Source organism: Musa acuminata, chromosome BXJ1-4, assembly GCF_036884655.1.
Source record: "Musa acuminata AAA Group cultivar baxijiao chromosome BXJ1-4, Cavendish_Baxijiao_AAA, whole genome shotgun sequence".
Classification (NCBI taxonomy): domain Eukaryota; kingdom Viridiplantae; phylum Streptophyta; class Magnoliopsida; order Zingiberales; family Musaceae; genus Musa; species Musa acuminata.
The window spans coordinates 44,383,716-44,396,919 of NC_088330.1; the positions used below are offsets into that span (position 1 = coordinate 44,383,716).

At 43.1% G+C, this 13,204-nt stretch overlaps 2 protein-coding genes and 1 long non-coding RNA gene across 8 annotated transcripts; 1 reads left to right on the forward strand and 2 right to left on the reverse strand.

The window, feature by feature from the left end:
* Window positions 1–134: 134 nt before the first annotated feature.
* On the reverse strand, window positions 135–4,186 carry LOC135671939 (uncharacterized). The gene is made up of 2 exons (XR_010512897.1): window positions 3,672–4,186; window positions 135–2,570 (listed from the first exon to the last, which is right to left on the reverse strand). It is a non-coding gene; the product is annotated as an uncharacterized LOC135671939 (long non-coding RNA).
* A 710-nt stretch (window positions 4,187–4,896) lies between these two features.
* LOC103982123 (heterogeneous nuclear ribonucleoprotein 1) lies at window positions 4,897–8,144 on the forward strand. Of its 2 annotated transcripts, none has more exons than XM_009398940.3 (5): window positions 4,897–5,236; window positions 5,471–5,700; window positions 5,859–7,020; window positions 7,416–7,492; window positions 7,580–8,144. In XM_009398940.3, exons 2-4 carry the CDS (start codon window positions 5,479–5,481, stop codon window positions 7,421–7,423), a joined length of 1,392 nt encoding a protein of 463 aa, XP_009397215.2. In that variant the 5' UTR covers window positions 4,897–5,236; window positions 5,471–5,478; the 3' UTR covers window positions 7,424–7,492; window positions 7,580–8,144. The 2 variants fall into 2 exon arrangements, with proteins under 2 accessions (XP_009397215.2, XP_009397214.2); XM_009398939.3 differs by having other exon boundaries at window positions 4,897–5,086.
* Window positions 8,145–8,750: 606 nt separating this feature from the next.
* LOC135671937 (uncharacterized) lies at window positions 8,751–12,156 on the reverse strand. 5 transcript variants are annotated; one of them, XM_065180367.1, is made up of 6 exons: window positions 11,800–11,939; window positions 11,582–11,722; window positions 10,636–11,147; window positions 9,957–10,085; window positions 9,323–9,507; window positions 8,751–9,242 (listed from the first exon to the last, which is right to left on the reverse strand). In XM_065180367.1, the coding sequence occupies exons 3-6, from the start codon at window positions 10,648–10,650 to the stop codon at window positions 8,852–8,854; spliced, it is 720 nt and encodes a 239-aa protein (XP_065036439.1). In that variant the 5' UTR covers window positions 10,651–11,147; window positions 11,582–11,722; window positions 11,800–11,939; the 3' UTR covers window positions 8,751–8,851. The 5 variants fall into 5 exon arrangements, with proteins under 5 accessions (XP_065036439.1, XP_065036441.1, XP_065036437.1 ...); XM_065180369.1 differs by lacking the exon at window positions 11,582–11,722 and having other exon boundaries at window positions 11,800–11,940; XM_065180365.1 differs by lacking the exons at window positions 10,636–11,147; window positions 11,582–11,722 and having other exon boundaries at window positions 11,800–12,155.
* Window positions 12,157–13,204: the final 1,048 nt, after the last annotated feature.

Genomic DNA, 13,204 nt, shown 5'->3' on the forward strand with positions numbered 1-13,204 from the left:
TGAAAAGAAACAGTTACATCCCTATTTATAGAGTTCCACCCAAAGTCCATCAGGACTTGAACTCTAATAATAAATAAATATTAAATAAACCTCTTGATTCTAACTGAACCAAACCGACTCAATAAACAACTGGATTAAACAGACTCAATAAATATTATTCAAAAGCTCAGAAAAAAAGCCCTAACAATCTACAACCTAGTGAGAAGATGTGTTGGTGGTAGGCCGAGCCGTTCCCGTTCCATAAATCAGAGACAAAAGAAGTGCACCTGAGGAAGAAGTGCACGGGCACAACTTAATGCATCAGATCCTACATGCAAATTACATAGACGAAGAAGTGCACCTGCATGCACAACCATCATGCTCAGGTGTCAAAGCAAGTATCAAACTCTTCTTCTTCTTCTTCTTCAAGTTGGTCGGACAGAAATATGGTGAAGCATACATGTAATCTTCCACTTGTTTCCACCCTAATTGAGCAAATCTTCTTTCCACCTCTAGGGGGGACTCTGCCTTAGCAAGAAGCTAAATTTGATATGGATTGATTGCACTAGAGATAATCCAAGAATATGACCATAACCAGATGTCCAATCCTGTTAAAAAGCAATAAATTTTCACTCACTTTTTCCAGCAGCAATTCAGAAATCAAAACCTTAAGGATTCATAAATCTTCATCCAAAGGTTGGTCTTTAATAACACCCCAAAACAGATCCGATCATAAGATGAGATGAGATGAATGTGAGAATACGGCACGAGAAGCATTGAAATGTCATTTTAGGCACCACATTTTGCACTCGACCGAAGCCAAAAGGAAACTGGTTCAGAAGAAAAAGAGATCAACATCCACCAACTAAGCCTATGATCAGAGTGTGGATGGATTCCAAGCCTCCCATCGAAGAGATTGAAAAGAAAATAAACACAAAGGTTTCTTGAGATTGGCAATAAGGAATGGAATGGAGGCAGGATAAGATAGAAAAGCAGGTGCCCTGTTAGTTTTCACAGTCCACCAGGAAGCTCTGCAGAGGCTGCATGCCATTTCCATCCAATCACACCGGACAAAATAAAGTGGGAGAAAAGATGTGCGTAGATTTGGAAAAGGAACAGCCTAATACACTCTTCTCCACACGACATCATCAGACCCAAGATATATTCCCCTTCCAACACCAGTGTTTCCCCCACCAAATGCCCCCTCACGCAAGCCTGGAAATGTTCACGCATCAAGGATATGAACACAACCTGCAACACATCTCACGATCACTTAGCCCCGTCCAGAACATTCAAATTTTAATGCATGGAAGCTGGAAGGCATGAATAACCATGTCTGGAAGTAGTTATCCACCTTTGGGTACCTGCAAGAGCACGCTTACAAGCACTAACAAAAAAAGTACCATCTCCTGCATGGCAAAGTGATAGGTAAGAATTACCTGTTATTCCCTTGGAGAAGCCCCTCCAAATGCTAAATCCACCAACCTTTGGACTTTTCTCCCGATCCTGTTCCCCATTCAGAGGTCTTTTTGCATGGATCCAAATTAACCAAACCCAACTCCTTAGAAAGCCACAAAAGCCTTGCCTTCTTGGACTTTGCACCTCCAATGCTGATTCTCCTCTCTCTTTTACATTCGTCCCGAATCAACCAAGTGCTAAGGAGACATGCAATGGATGAAAGGAAGAAGACAACTCGTGCTCCCTATAAATTCATGACTCCCTCCCAGACACCCTGTGAAATCCCCCCCAAAAAAACAAATCACTCCCACTGCAACACAACCCCACCCATTCCCGATTGTGGAATCAATTTCGGTCGATCCATGGGAAGGCAAAGTAATGATACTACAGTCCGCTGCTCATCCATCGCATTGCTGCAAGAGAGGTTCAGGCAGCTGCAGCGAATCAAAGAGATGAGGGAGGAGAAGCGGATACTGCGAATGATTGCTGAAGCTGAACAACCCAAGTGGTTCTTCTGCCGTGACCTGGCACATCCTTCCAGGCCTCTGTGTGATTCTTCATCCCTTCAGGCCGAGTACCATGTCAACTGCACCGAAATCCAGTCGTTTAAGACCTCTCTCTCATTATGCTTGTGGTCCAGTGATGTTAGCATGAAGATGTCCAATGAAACAGAAGTCGACACTTCTCTTCACCTGTAAAAGTGGTCATACTTGTTTGTCCAGCCAACCACAAATTTTTCTGTTTCTCTCTCTCTCTCTCTCTCTCCTGTAGGCACTTCTTTTTCTCTCTTCTCTTTCTCTGTCTGCCTTGAGAAGAATAAGCATTGGAAATGTAGTGTGCTTAACATTTACTTTGATCAATGCTATCTACCTTCTCATCCATGGCTTGAATGAAGGAGTCGTCACACTGAAGTTCCTTCTCTAGTAAAGTCGTCTTACAAGAACACCCATCTTCTAGTCTCTCTTCAATCTATTTATCATGCTTGTCTGGTTCACTGCAGTTTGCCTCTTTTGATTAACCACTCTTTTAGAGACCGCTCGGTTCATGCACTTGTTATCCAAGTCTTCTTCAGGCTCACTGTATGTTGGTATAAATCGAACTTTACCAACCTTTCTTTCGTTAGCTTCAAGCATCTGCATGAAGTTTATGACATCAGATGTGGCAAAAGCTTTATAGGGGCAGCTCCTGTGAGAGTTCTTCCTCCAATAATTGAAACAGCAGATTCTATATTGCAAACATGTCTATTCCATATAGGAGATGAGTTTTACGTAACAAAATTATCTTTCACAAACTAAGATAACAGTAGGAAACTAGAGTTCCACAAGCGAATAAGCGGTATATTGTTTGACCTAACTTCAATAATTGGAGTCAAATTGAACACCTGTCTTCTTTACGATACATGTAGATTGGATCTCAATAATAATAATAACAATAATAATAATCAGGTTAACGTGTCAAGGCATCCAACATCACAATCATAAACCAAATTATTTCAATTAATTGATGAACTTGAGCTTGAGAACAGACCCTTTGAGAATACTAAGAGAACATTAAGTTAAATAAATGATGTGTCCTCGTCTCATATAAGGATACAACAAAGGTTTTAAAGCCAAACCTATTCTACAATGGGTTTATCCAATATCACACCGAAAACAGCATATTGATGGATCCAACAGTAAAAGGGAGAGTACAGCAGTAAAGATGAGACATGAAAGAGCAAACAGAGGAGGAAAGAAACCAGAGGAAGAATATAGTAGTAAGCCTGTTTAGTTGAGATCTGTCTCGAAAAGATCCATCGTATGCACGAGATGATCTCCCTCAGATATTACTGTTTGTTGACAACAACAAGAAGAACAATACTAATCTAACAGTGTGTAAGGCTCAGATTAACAACTCGAGGAAAACTGCTAAAATACAATGTCTACATACCATCTTCTTCACTAAGTTTGCATGTGATCCAAGAATGAACAACAGATCTCTCTGTTGCAGTTGCTTTGTATTGTCAATTTGCCGACATAAGGGACGCAATACACTAACAAATAAAGAAACAGATAAATGATAAACTAGGCATATAAATAAATACCAATCGGATCGCTTAGAGAGACACTATGAATCGTGAACAGAGAATGTCAATCTCATTCATTTGCATACCAGCAAGCAAAACCAGATATGATTTCATGGAGAGAAATTCGATTTTTTGGACTCAACATGTGAGCAGTAAGGGCAGGCTGTACCTTCCATGGCCACAATGTAGTGATGGCCATCTCCGCCGTCGAAAAAGAACGCAGACGGACCCAGAAGCGTGGCCAAAATGAACCCTTGTTCCTTGAGAGGCTCCACCAAAAGGTCACACTCTACCCGGTGTCAAGACCCCTAGCGCAGCACCCATAGACCCTTCCACGGCAAGAACCCTTTGGAACCTTACCGCGAACATCGCGCGGGCAATAGCGACGAGAACAAGACGGAACCTATCTCGAATCTTCCCAAATGAAGGAGGGAGGAGAAGAAGCGCAATAATCGATCTCCGATAGGCATAGGCGCCGAAATAATCAAGAGGCACGGATTCAAGTAGACACGTGCACCCAGGGAGATGAAACCATGTAGGGACACTTTTCCGGAACAGATCCGCGCGGGGACTCTCGCGAGAGCAAGACTTCCAAGGGAGAGGCTTTGCCTACCAACGGGGCGACGGGAGGTCGGAGGAGGACGAAGGCTTTGCCCGCCGCCAGAGGCTTCGTGGGGAGTACGAAACAACGGCGGAAAATTTAAATGTCTAATATTATAACTAATTCGCAAATAAAATTAAAATATAACACTGTTTAATCATTCAATCCTCTTTTTTTTTTTGTGGCCTTTATTTTTTCTTGATATAAAAAGAGAAAAAAGCTCAAAGAAAATAAATAAATATGATATAAAATAGACGATCAGCAATTTAATTTTCGCTCATCAATTAATAGACCAAATGACGGCTAATTTTTTGGAGATAAATTTATTATATTTTTGCATCATTATAATTATAAATTTTAATTTAATTGACTAATAAATAGTGGTTAACATTCGAAAATTCACGTCGTGATATCCATTTATGAGACAAAAGCAACCAATGATTACTCTAAAATTGATTTTGTATAAATACATAATAACATTTGCATACAAATGAATGATAGTCGAGGACTGGGTGCTCTTCTTTCCATACGTTCCCCAAAACTTCCACTCGTCTCACATGGCTGGTTAACCGTACGCATGGGCCCACAGGCATCGGGCTCGAGGGAAAGCCACGCAGGCGGAGAAAGTTGGGGGTTGGAAACCTACGTGCACGCCAAGGAATCCCCATCGCGTTTCCTCTCATCCACCTGTTGACGTATGCCACGTCACAACATCATTTATTATAAACCAAAATGTAATATTTGTTCATGGTTTCCTACCACCTTTAAGACGGGCAAAGAATAAGAAATCGCCTATAAGTACTTATTTACAGGGAGGAGGAGAAGACACGAGAGAGGAAGAGGGATGAAGAGGCTTCCTTGTGATGCCTTCTTCTCGTTCTTCTTCTTCTTCTTCTTCTTTTGATGCTTCCTCCTCCCAGATCTTAGAATCCAATCCGCTTCCTCGTATCCGCATCTGGCAGCAAGTGGCAATCTCCAGATCGGTGAGCCGATTCGATTCCTATCTCATTCCCCTCCCGATACTACGTGGAATTCCTATCGATCGGTTCCGATCCAATGGACCTTCCTTCGATCCGATTGATGGTGATTTCGCTCGGTTTCTCGTGATTTCTTGGTTTTGCGATTCCTTATAGGTATGTCTCCTTCGTTCATCGGATTCGTAGATGTTTTATAACGTGTTTGCCTTGCGATCTATTTGGATGTGGATATGACTTGTTGACTCCGAGTTGATCGTTCTGTGATTTGTCGCTCGAGATTGGATCTGACTCTCGATTACTCGTTTCGACTCGAATTCGACGATCCTCGCTATTTCAATTGCTGGGATGATGGTGGTGACGATGATCGTTCTTGTGGTGGCTCATTTGCAGGAAGGAGAATGGAGGTGGATTTGGGGAAGCTCTTCATCGGCGGGATCTCGTGGGACACCAATGAGGATAGCCTCCGGAAGTACTTCAGCGCCTTCGGAGAGGTGGTGGAGGCGGTCATCATGAAGGACCGTACCACCGGCCGCGCTCGCGGCTTCGGATTCGTCGTGTTCGCGGACCCTGCGGTCACGGAAAGAGTCGTCACGGAGAAGCACACGATCGATGGTCGGATGGTAACCGCTTGTCCTCTGCCCTCTTTCTTTTTCATTCCAACAGCTCGTCGATTCTTCTCCACACATTTAATGCGCTTTAACGTTCGTAATCCTGGGTCCGTTGTGCGAATCCTCGGGGGGCTTAAACTCAAAATGATACTTCTCTATCGATTTCTCAGGTGGAGGCGAAGAAAGCTGTTCCCAGGGATGATCACCAATTCCTCAATAAAAACAGCAGCAGCAGTATCCATGGATCTCCTGTCCCTGGCCACACGAAGAAGATCTTCGTGGGAGGCCTATCGTCGACTATAACGGAGGGCGATTTTAAGAAGTACTTTGATCAGTTTGGAACCATCACGGATGTCGTCGTGATGTATGATCACAACACCCAACGGCCGAGGGGGTTCGGATTCATCACTTACGACTCGGAGGACGCTGTGGACAAGGTATTGCTCAATGCCTTTCACGAGCTGAATGGTAAGATGGTAGAGGTGAAGAGGGCTGTTCCTAAAGAGCCGTCCCCAGGGCCCATCATGCGCTCCTCGATTGGTGGATATAACTATGGTTTGAATCGAGTAAACAGCTTTGTGAATGGGTATACTCAGGGATACAATGCAAGCTCGGTAAGTGGGTACGGAATGAGGAGGTTGGATGATAGTAGATTAGGCTCCCTGGCTGGTGGCAGAAATGGATTTGCTTCGCTTAGCCCTGGCCTTGGAATGGGAATGGATTACGAGCCACCTTTGAGCTCAACTTTTGTAGGAAACCCAGGCTACGATAATAATCTGGGATACGGACGGGCTTTGAATCCTTACCACAATGCAAATTCAAGTAGGTACACTAGTCTCATTCCGTATAATGATGTTAATGGAAATACTAGCTCACTTTTCAGTTTGACATCTCGCAATGTATGGGAAAACGTGGCCCTTAACCATGCCACAAAATCTGCAATTTCGAATGCATCCATGGTGTCTAGGAGTGGGAGCCTCGGTAGCCTTGGCACCGGTAACTTGAACCGGGGCAGTGGCTCGAGCTATACCAGTGGAAATCTGGGGTTCGGAGGTGGCGGGTATATTGGCTTGGGTCGCAACAGTTTTGACAGAAGAATCGCTCCTGCTTCCCCTAACACTAATCTTATTGCTTCGTCTTCGGGATATGAAGGAAGCTACGCCAAGTTATATGGTGCTACTTCGGTTTATGGAGACCCGACTTGGGGATCATCATCCTCAGAATTTGATGCCACTGGTTCTTTTAGTATCAAGCTCAATAATTCAAACTCGGATGTCACAGGCAACGGCTTTGCAGATTATATGGCTGGTTATAATGTCAACAATAATAGAGGTAAGCAGTTTCTGTATTTCTTATTTCCTAGGAGTGTAAGAAAAAAAAAAAAAAGCCATGTCTTATTAGTTCCTCGAAGATCTATCATCTACATGGTTCTTATGCCTATCAAATTTAGGTTCTTCAAAGCTTCTTTTTTGTCCTGATTATAATAGATAATATCAAATGAGATTATAATTTGTTCTTACGGTTGTGTCGCTGTGTTAATAAACTTAGGCTCGCTCACATTAGCAGAATTTGGTCAGGAGAAAGTTCAAAACAAAACAAGTCAAAATATCTTTTGAGTATGTAATTTGGCCATTAACTGAATACAGAAAACTTGGTCATGACTGCTATTGCTTTTCTGTGAAAAGTTTCTCTATTAGATTCTAATATGTTGCAATTTATTTTGACAGAGAGCTGAATCCTTGCCTGCATATTGTCCCTGTTAGATACGTTCTTATCAAGAATGGAGCAGAATTAGTGTGAAAATGTACGTATGTATGTATGAAGATTTTCTTTTCTCGTTCTGCATGATTAGGAGTTCCTGAGATTGGCTGTTGGTTTCTGTTTTGTGCAGGAATTGCTACTTAGAGTGATTATTTTGTTTCCATTTTCAAGAACTAAGCTCATGACAAGTGAACAATATGTGGGTTGAACTTACATGGTATATTATATGCATCAGGAAAATAATTATATAGAGCTAACATGAAGGACATTCAGTAAATAAGATTGGGATATTTGAAACAACGAGGTTTTGCGATACGGATCAAATTTCACATGTAGGTCTTATTCGAGATGTAAAATATGATTACGAAATACATTCAGAAGAACGTCGTGATTTATACAGACGTCAGGTCAAATAGACGTTTATTGTTATTTCAGAGAGATGAAAGATCGAAATTGCTTTAACGAGTATCATCAAGCAGGCTTTAAAGTTTTTAAAGTCTTTCCTCCACAAAATTTGTCTATCGATTTCTCTTCCAGTTAGTTATCGCCTACAAGTACGTCAGGTATGCCAGTGCTTCTTTTTCCTCCTCCTCCTTCTATTTCTATTCCATTTCTCTATTTTACTTATAAATGATAAAGACTGTTAAATATTGTGGCATTGTGATTCTCTATAATGCGAGAGGCTTTGTTTGTGATGTGCATTTGCTACTACTTTTCTGTGTTCTGGAATTCCCTCAGCACCATTACCAACCTTTATCGCTGGGGTCTTTCTCATGAAAGTTGGCATCCTCTGTTGTCACACATCTAAAAAAAGCCCAAAGTCAGACTTCCTGTTCTGGTTTCGTACAACATCAGCATTAACTAATACATGTTGTTCCAGTTTGCTTATGATTGTATTCTTATATGCATTGGTTTTTCACATTTGGAATCGAGTTTTGAGTGACCGGATCGATTTTTCTTTCTTTCCCTTTTTTTTTTTGGAAAGAATCTTTTATTAATCACGAACTACAGTAGTCGTCAAGGAAACAGAGTACCCCTCGGTAGGTAGGCCGAGGCATACAGTTTTTTCTTGTCTCGTTCGTTAATTTATGAGCTAAAAAAATTGGATCCACCGTCGATGTGAGTCCAACCCAAGACAGACCTTCTTTTTCTCATACCCCATCTCGAAATATGAAGACCTACCTAGGCGATATAAACATTCAGATGCACATCCACATCAACAAATGCATATGCATGCATAAAGATTATTATATACTAATAAATATGTTCGAAAGTTTGGTAAAGACATCTGTGAAGACACGTTCTAAAGGAAAGGCAATGTTCTATATAACCAGTAAATAATAATTCCATATACAGGAAAGAAAGAGACTAATAATTCATTTTCGTGCAATAACAATGCAAGTCACTCCATAAATCCACTCCCCTCTACACTAATCTTGTTTTTATTCATTTTGGTTTGAGGAAGTCCATAGAATTCTGCCAAGTAGTCCGAGGCTTCCGAATTCCCACCGCATACTTTCCACAGTGCTTCAACCTCTCCTCTTGCCACCGTGCCCCATTTTCCACTGTCGTCTAGGAAATCCAACAGCTTCGAGTAAAACGAATCATAATTCATAAGCAGGAAGGGGACTGGAAACTTGGAGCCAATTCTTTCCAGCTGAATCAAGGCAAGAATCTCAAACACCTCATCTAGGGTTCCAATTCCACCAGGTAAGGCGACGACAGCCGTCATGTCGGATGGATTGTTCCGCACTGCAGCATCCACCAGTCCATGTTTCCTCGCCGAGAAAAACCTGCTCTTCCCTTAGGCATCAGTGTGAGCTTTCAACTGTAGTGGGACTGAACTTTCGGCTGCGCTATGTAGCTATACTACCTGCATGTGAGATATGTTTCAGGAGGGAGGTAGGGATGGAAGTTTGAGGACGTCCACTCGCCCGATTCCCTTGCTATCTTGAATCCCCCAACTGGCTTCTTTGCTTCAAGAGCACCCTTAAAGGCGGCATCCATGAGACCAGGGCCAGCTCCGGTCCATGTAGTGCAGTCCAAAAGTAGAGCAACCTGCACAATAGCGGATGCATCACAGTTCATTGTGCGACTTAGCGGATCCATCACAGTTCAGTGTGCAACTTTAGCTTAACATGACAAGATTGCCCTTGTGTATGCAATAGATCCAAGGATAATCAGTGAAATGTGAAAATACATGATGATCACATGAATGGTAAATTTGCTATGCGCCAAGCTTTGAACGCAAGAGAACACAAACAAAATCCAAGTCTTTGTCAGTTGGCTTTAGAGACAATCATGATGTCAAGTTTTATTCGATGCGCATCACAAGCGATAGTCCCCAAACAAACAACAGAGCAAAAAAATAATGCATGTCAAATCCTCCAATTCTTGATTTGCGACAGTTAGCAATCGATATTTTAAAGAAATATACTGGTATCTATACACTATTCCATGATATATATACATACATGTATATATCTAGAAGAAGAAAAATAGCTTGCCTCTTTAGCCAATTGCATCGCTTGCTCATAATGTGGATGGCCCACTTGCACTCTCGATGAACCAAGATACACTACACCCCTTCCGAGCTTGTGAACAAGTCCATAGCATCTCTGTATTTCCCTCTTCACCTTTCATAACGAAAAGCACAACCCTGTATCAGTTTCTATAGATAATTATCCAGTATTTCTTAATTTTATTCCTAACCAAGATGATAATCTCGTGTAGACTTGGCAAACCATGGAAGTTGATAAAAATAACAAAGTGAAAGAGCCAACTTATCTGCAGCAAGATATATAGATTGAAATTTGTCCTCGAGTTATTTGAGGACTTGTTCCAAGCAAAGCCAAACTAAGGGAAAATCCATTTAGCCAATACTAAATATGGATCTGTAGAATAGCTTGGTTTTCTTGTTCTTTTTATTATTGTCTTTCAATAAACCAGCATATAAACATTTCCATAGTTTGTAATCGACAAATATCCTCCACATAAGAACTTTGGGAATTCACATTGCTCGCTTTTCATAAACACAGAGAAAGGTTTGGCATGCACTTATCGCGTAGGTAGAACAGACTGCATCGGAATATGATGCTTTTCCAAATCACATGAACTGGAGATTGGAGTGAGTCCACATAACCTAGCAAGCGCTTGAATGGCAAGAAACTCAAATATAGCCCTTACTGATGCGGGGGGCATCTGTTTAAGCCATGGCCTCGGGGCCGTCGCGGCTTAGTTCGGGTCCGGAAGTGGGGGGATCTCGGGCGGCGTCCCTCGGGGTCTCCCGACGGCCGAGCACGGGGGTTTGGGTCGGGAGGAAGCTCCGTCGTAGCGTCGGGAAGGGGCGATCCCGTCCTTCGCACCTGCACACAGGTCGGGCCGGGAGCTCGGCCCGACCCCTCCGACGATCAAGTCAGCGATGTGGAGGGGATTTCAAGAGAAGAAGTGTTTTGGAGTGTGTCCCCGTAGGGGTTGTGCGTATCCCCCCTCCTCTCCTTTAGCATGCAAGGGTATTTATAGGGAAGCTTACTGTGCTTGAGCTGCCCGCTTGCAGGGGGCAGGCTGGTACCCCTGACAGTAGCAATGGCGTAGCGTGTTGGACTTGGCTTTTGCAGGATATTAATGTGCCTCGGTCAGCGTTCTGATCAATTCCGAGGTGCGTGACGTCATCTGGAGCAGCTGACATTGTCCTGAGACTGATTGCCATTTTTACCCTTATCACTTACCATAGAAACTCTATGCAGAATTTGAGGCTCATAAACTAAACAATCCAAGCTCATGCATTGGATCAACCCCCTTTCTTTCATGACTCGAAGAACAAGTCAAAGTTCCTTATGTAAATTGAGAATTGTGTTAGACAAGACTCAACGTTTGATTGTTGCCCATGTATGATACATGATTATGGCTAATTCTTAATCATCATCAAGAAACTAAAATTTTCAGCACCCTGTGCTTTATTTCCTGAAATAATATATATATATATATATATATATATATATATATATATATATATATATATATATATATATATATATATATATATATATATATATATATATATATATATATATATATATATATATATATATATATTGTCTGTCTTAAACGAATACTGCACTGAGGAGAAGACCTAATCGTTGCCTGGTGGGCATGCCTCAGTCCGAGTCATTTCCTCGAACACAGAACGGGAGGGTGGTTTTGTACAAGCACAGAACAACCAGTTCAGAATGATCCATCATCGCTATCCACAGAGCAAGGGGATTCGCCATTGCTGATTCAATCACAAGCATTTCTAACACAAATCTTTCCGATTAACAGAACGGATAGGTCAAGAGAGAAGAAGGGTACCTCTTCCGGGCTGGTTCGTTCCGAGAGCAAGAGCCCATCGGACTGCAACGCCAGCGCAGAAACCCTACCCTGTCGAGGCACGGTTAGCCCGCTAGGCCTGCAGCCGGTTCTCTGACCCCGGCCGACAACAGGTGGTGCCGTTCCTGTAACGTGGGAGCCCCTCCGTCGAGAGGTTGGGCGAGCGAGCAGAAGAGAACCACGAGGAAGAACATGAGCCACCATGGAAACCCTCCCCCAAAATCTCCCGGAGCCGATCGAAGGTCGGGGCACCAGCACCTGATAGCTTCGATTCGCTTTAGGAAGTTGGGTAAGTGGCACCAGAATTGGATTCCTCGATCGATCGAGAGATGGGAGTCCGCCTCTTCGCGTATTAATAATAATAATAATATTATTATTATTATTATTATTATTATTAGCTGGTTCCTCGATTCCCACGCCAAACCAGGTCTTATTAGATGGAGCTCCGAATGGCTTCGGATCCAATACTTACGAGCCAAACTGGAACCCGAAAGCTTGACCAAAACAATTAGGCTTCATCGATGTTGGCCAACTCTAAAATAATCATGTTGCTACCAATTTAATTATATCTACTGTATCATCTTTACCCAAACTTCAGCTATGTTTCACCCACAATAATGTAATTATTTTTTTTTTTATTTTCTTCGTCTCCCTTGATTTGATTGCTTGCTACTATCATCAATCATTAACTATTTCATCGATCGAATGAGATGGTGATGGTGATGGAGTTGATGCCTGATGAGGGCAAAAATGGCGATGGGACGCAGGTTAATGTCAACTACGCCCGGAGGACGCATCGCGCCTCGGTTGACCTGACAGTGCCTGGCCAAAATAGACCGGAACGCCGACCGAAGCACATTAACATCCTGCACGAGTCTGGTCCTTCACGCTACTCCAACACCGGTGTCAGACGTTACCAGGAGTACGATCCTGCTCCCTGCCAGCGGGCACATCAGGCAACGGCAACATTCCCTATAAATACCCTCGCGTTCAGGAGGAAGGGAAGAGGATGAAAAAACAAAGACAAAAACGCCTGTGACCATCCACCGACTTGATCGTCGGAGGGGTCGGGTCGAGCTTCCCGACCTGACCTTTGTACAGGGATGAAGACGGAGCGTCTCCCACCACGTGCCCAAGCGAGGAGTTCCCTTCCGTAGGAAACGACTATCCCGTCGCGATCGGACCACCGCAGTCGGCCACCTCAACGGTCTCAAGGGTTGCTCAAGAAGATCCCCAATCATTCGGACCTGAACCCAGTCGCGTCGGCCCCGAGGCCACGACTTAAGGTTGTTGACACCTCAACGGTCTCAGTCGGCCACCGCGAAGGAGGGCCTGAATGTCGAGTGATCGGTAGATCAACTCAGACGAACCCGCAGTTGAGGGGTCA

Coding starts and splice junctions, on each gene's coding strand:
- LOC103982123 (XM_009398940.3), top strand. CDS start 5,479: ATGGAGGTGGATTTGGGGAAGCTCTTCATCGGCGGGATCTCGTGGGAC. Junction 5,701..5,858: donor ACACGATCGATGGTCGGATG/GTAACCGCTTGT, acceptor TCGATTTCTCAG/GTGGAGGCGAAGAAAGCTGT.
- LOC135671937 (XM_065180365.1), bottom strand. CDS start 12,021: ATGGTGGCTCATGTTCTTCCTCGTGGTTCTCTTCTGCTCGCTCGCCCA. Junction 10,086..11,799: donor AACGAACCAGCCCGGAAGAG/GTACCCTTCTTC, acceptor TCGTTATGAAAG/GTGAAGAGGGAAATACAGAG. Junction 9,508..9,956: donor CGATGCAATTGGCTAAAGAG/GCAAGCTATTTT, acceptor GCTATTGTGCAG/GTTGCTCTACTTTTGGACTG.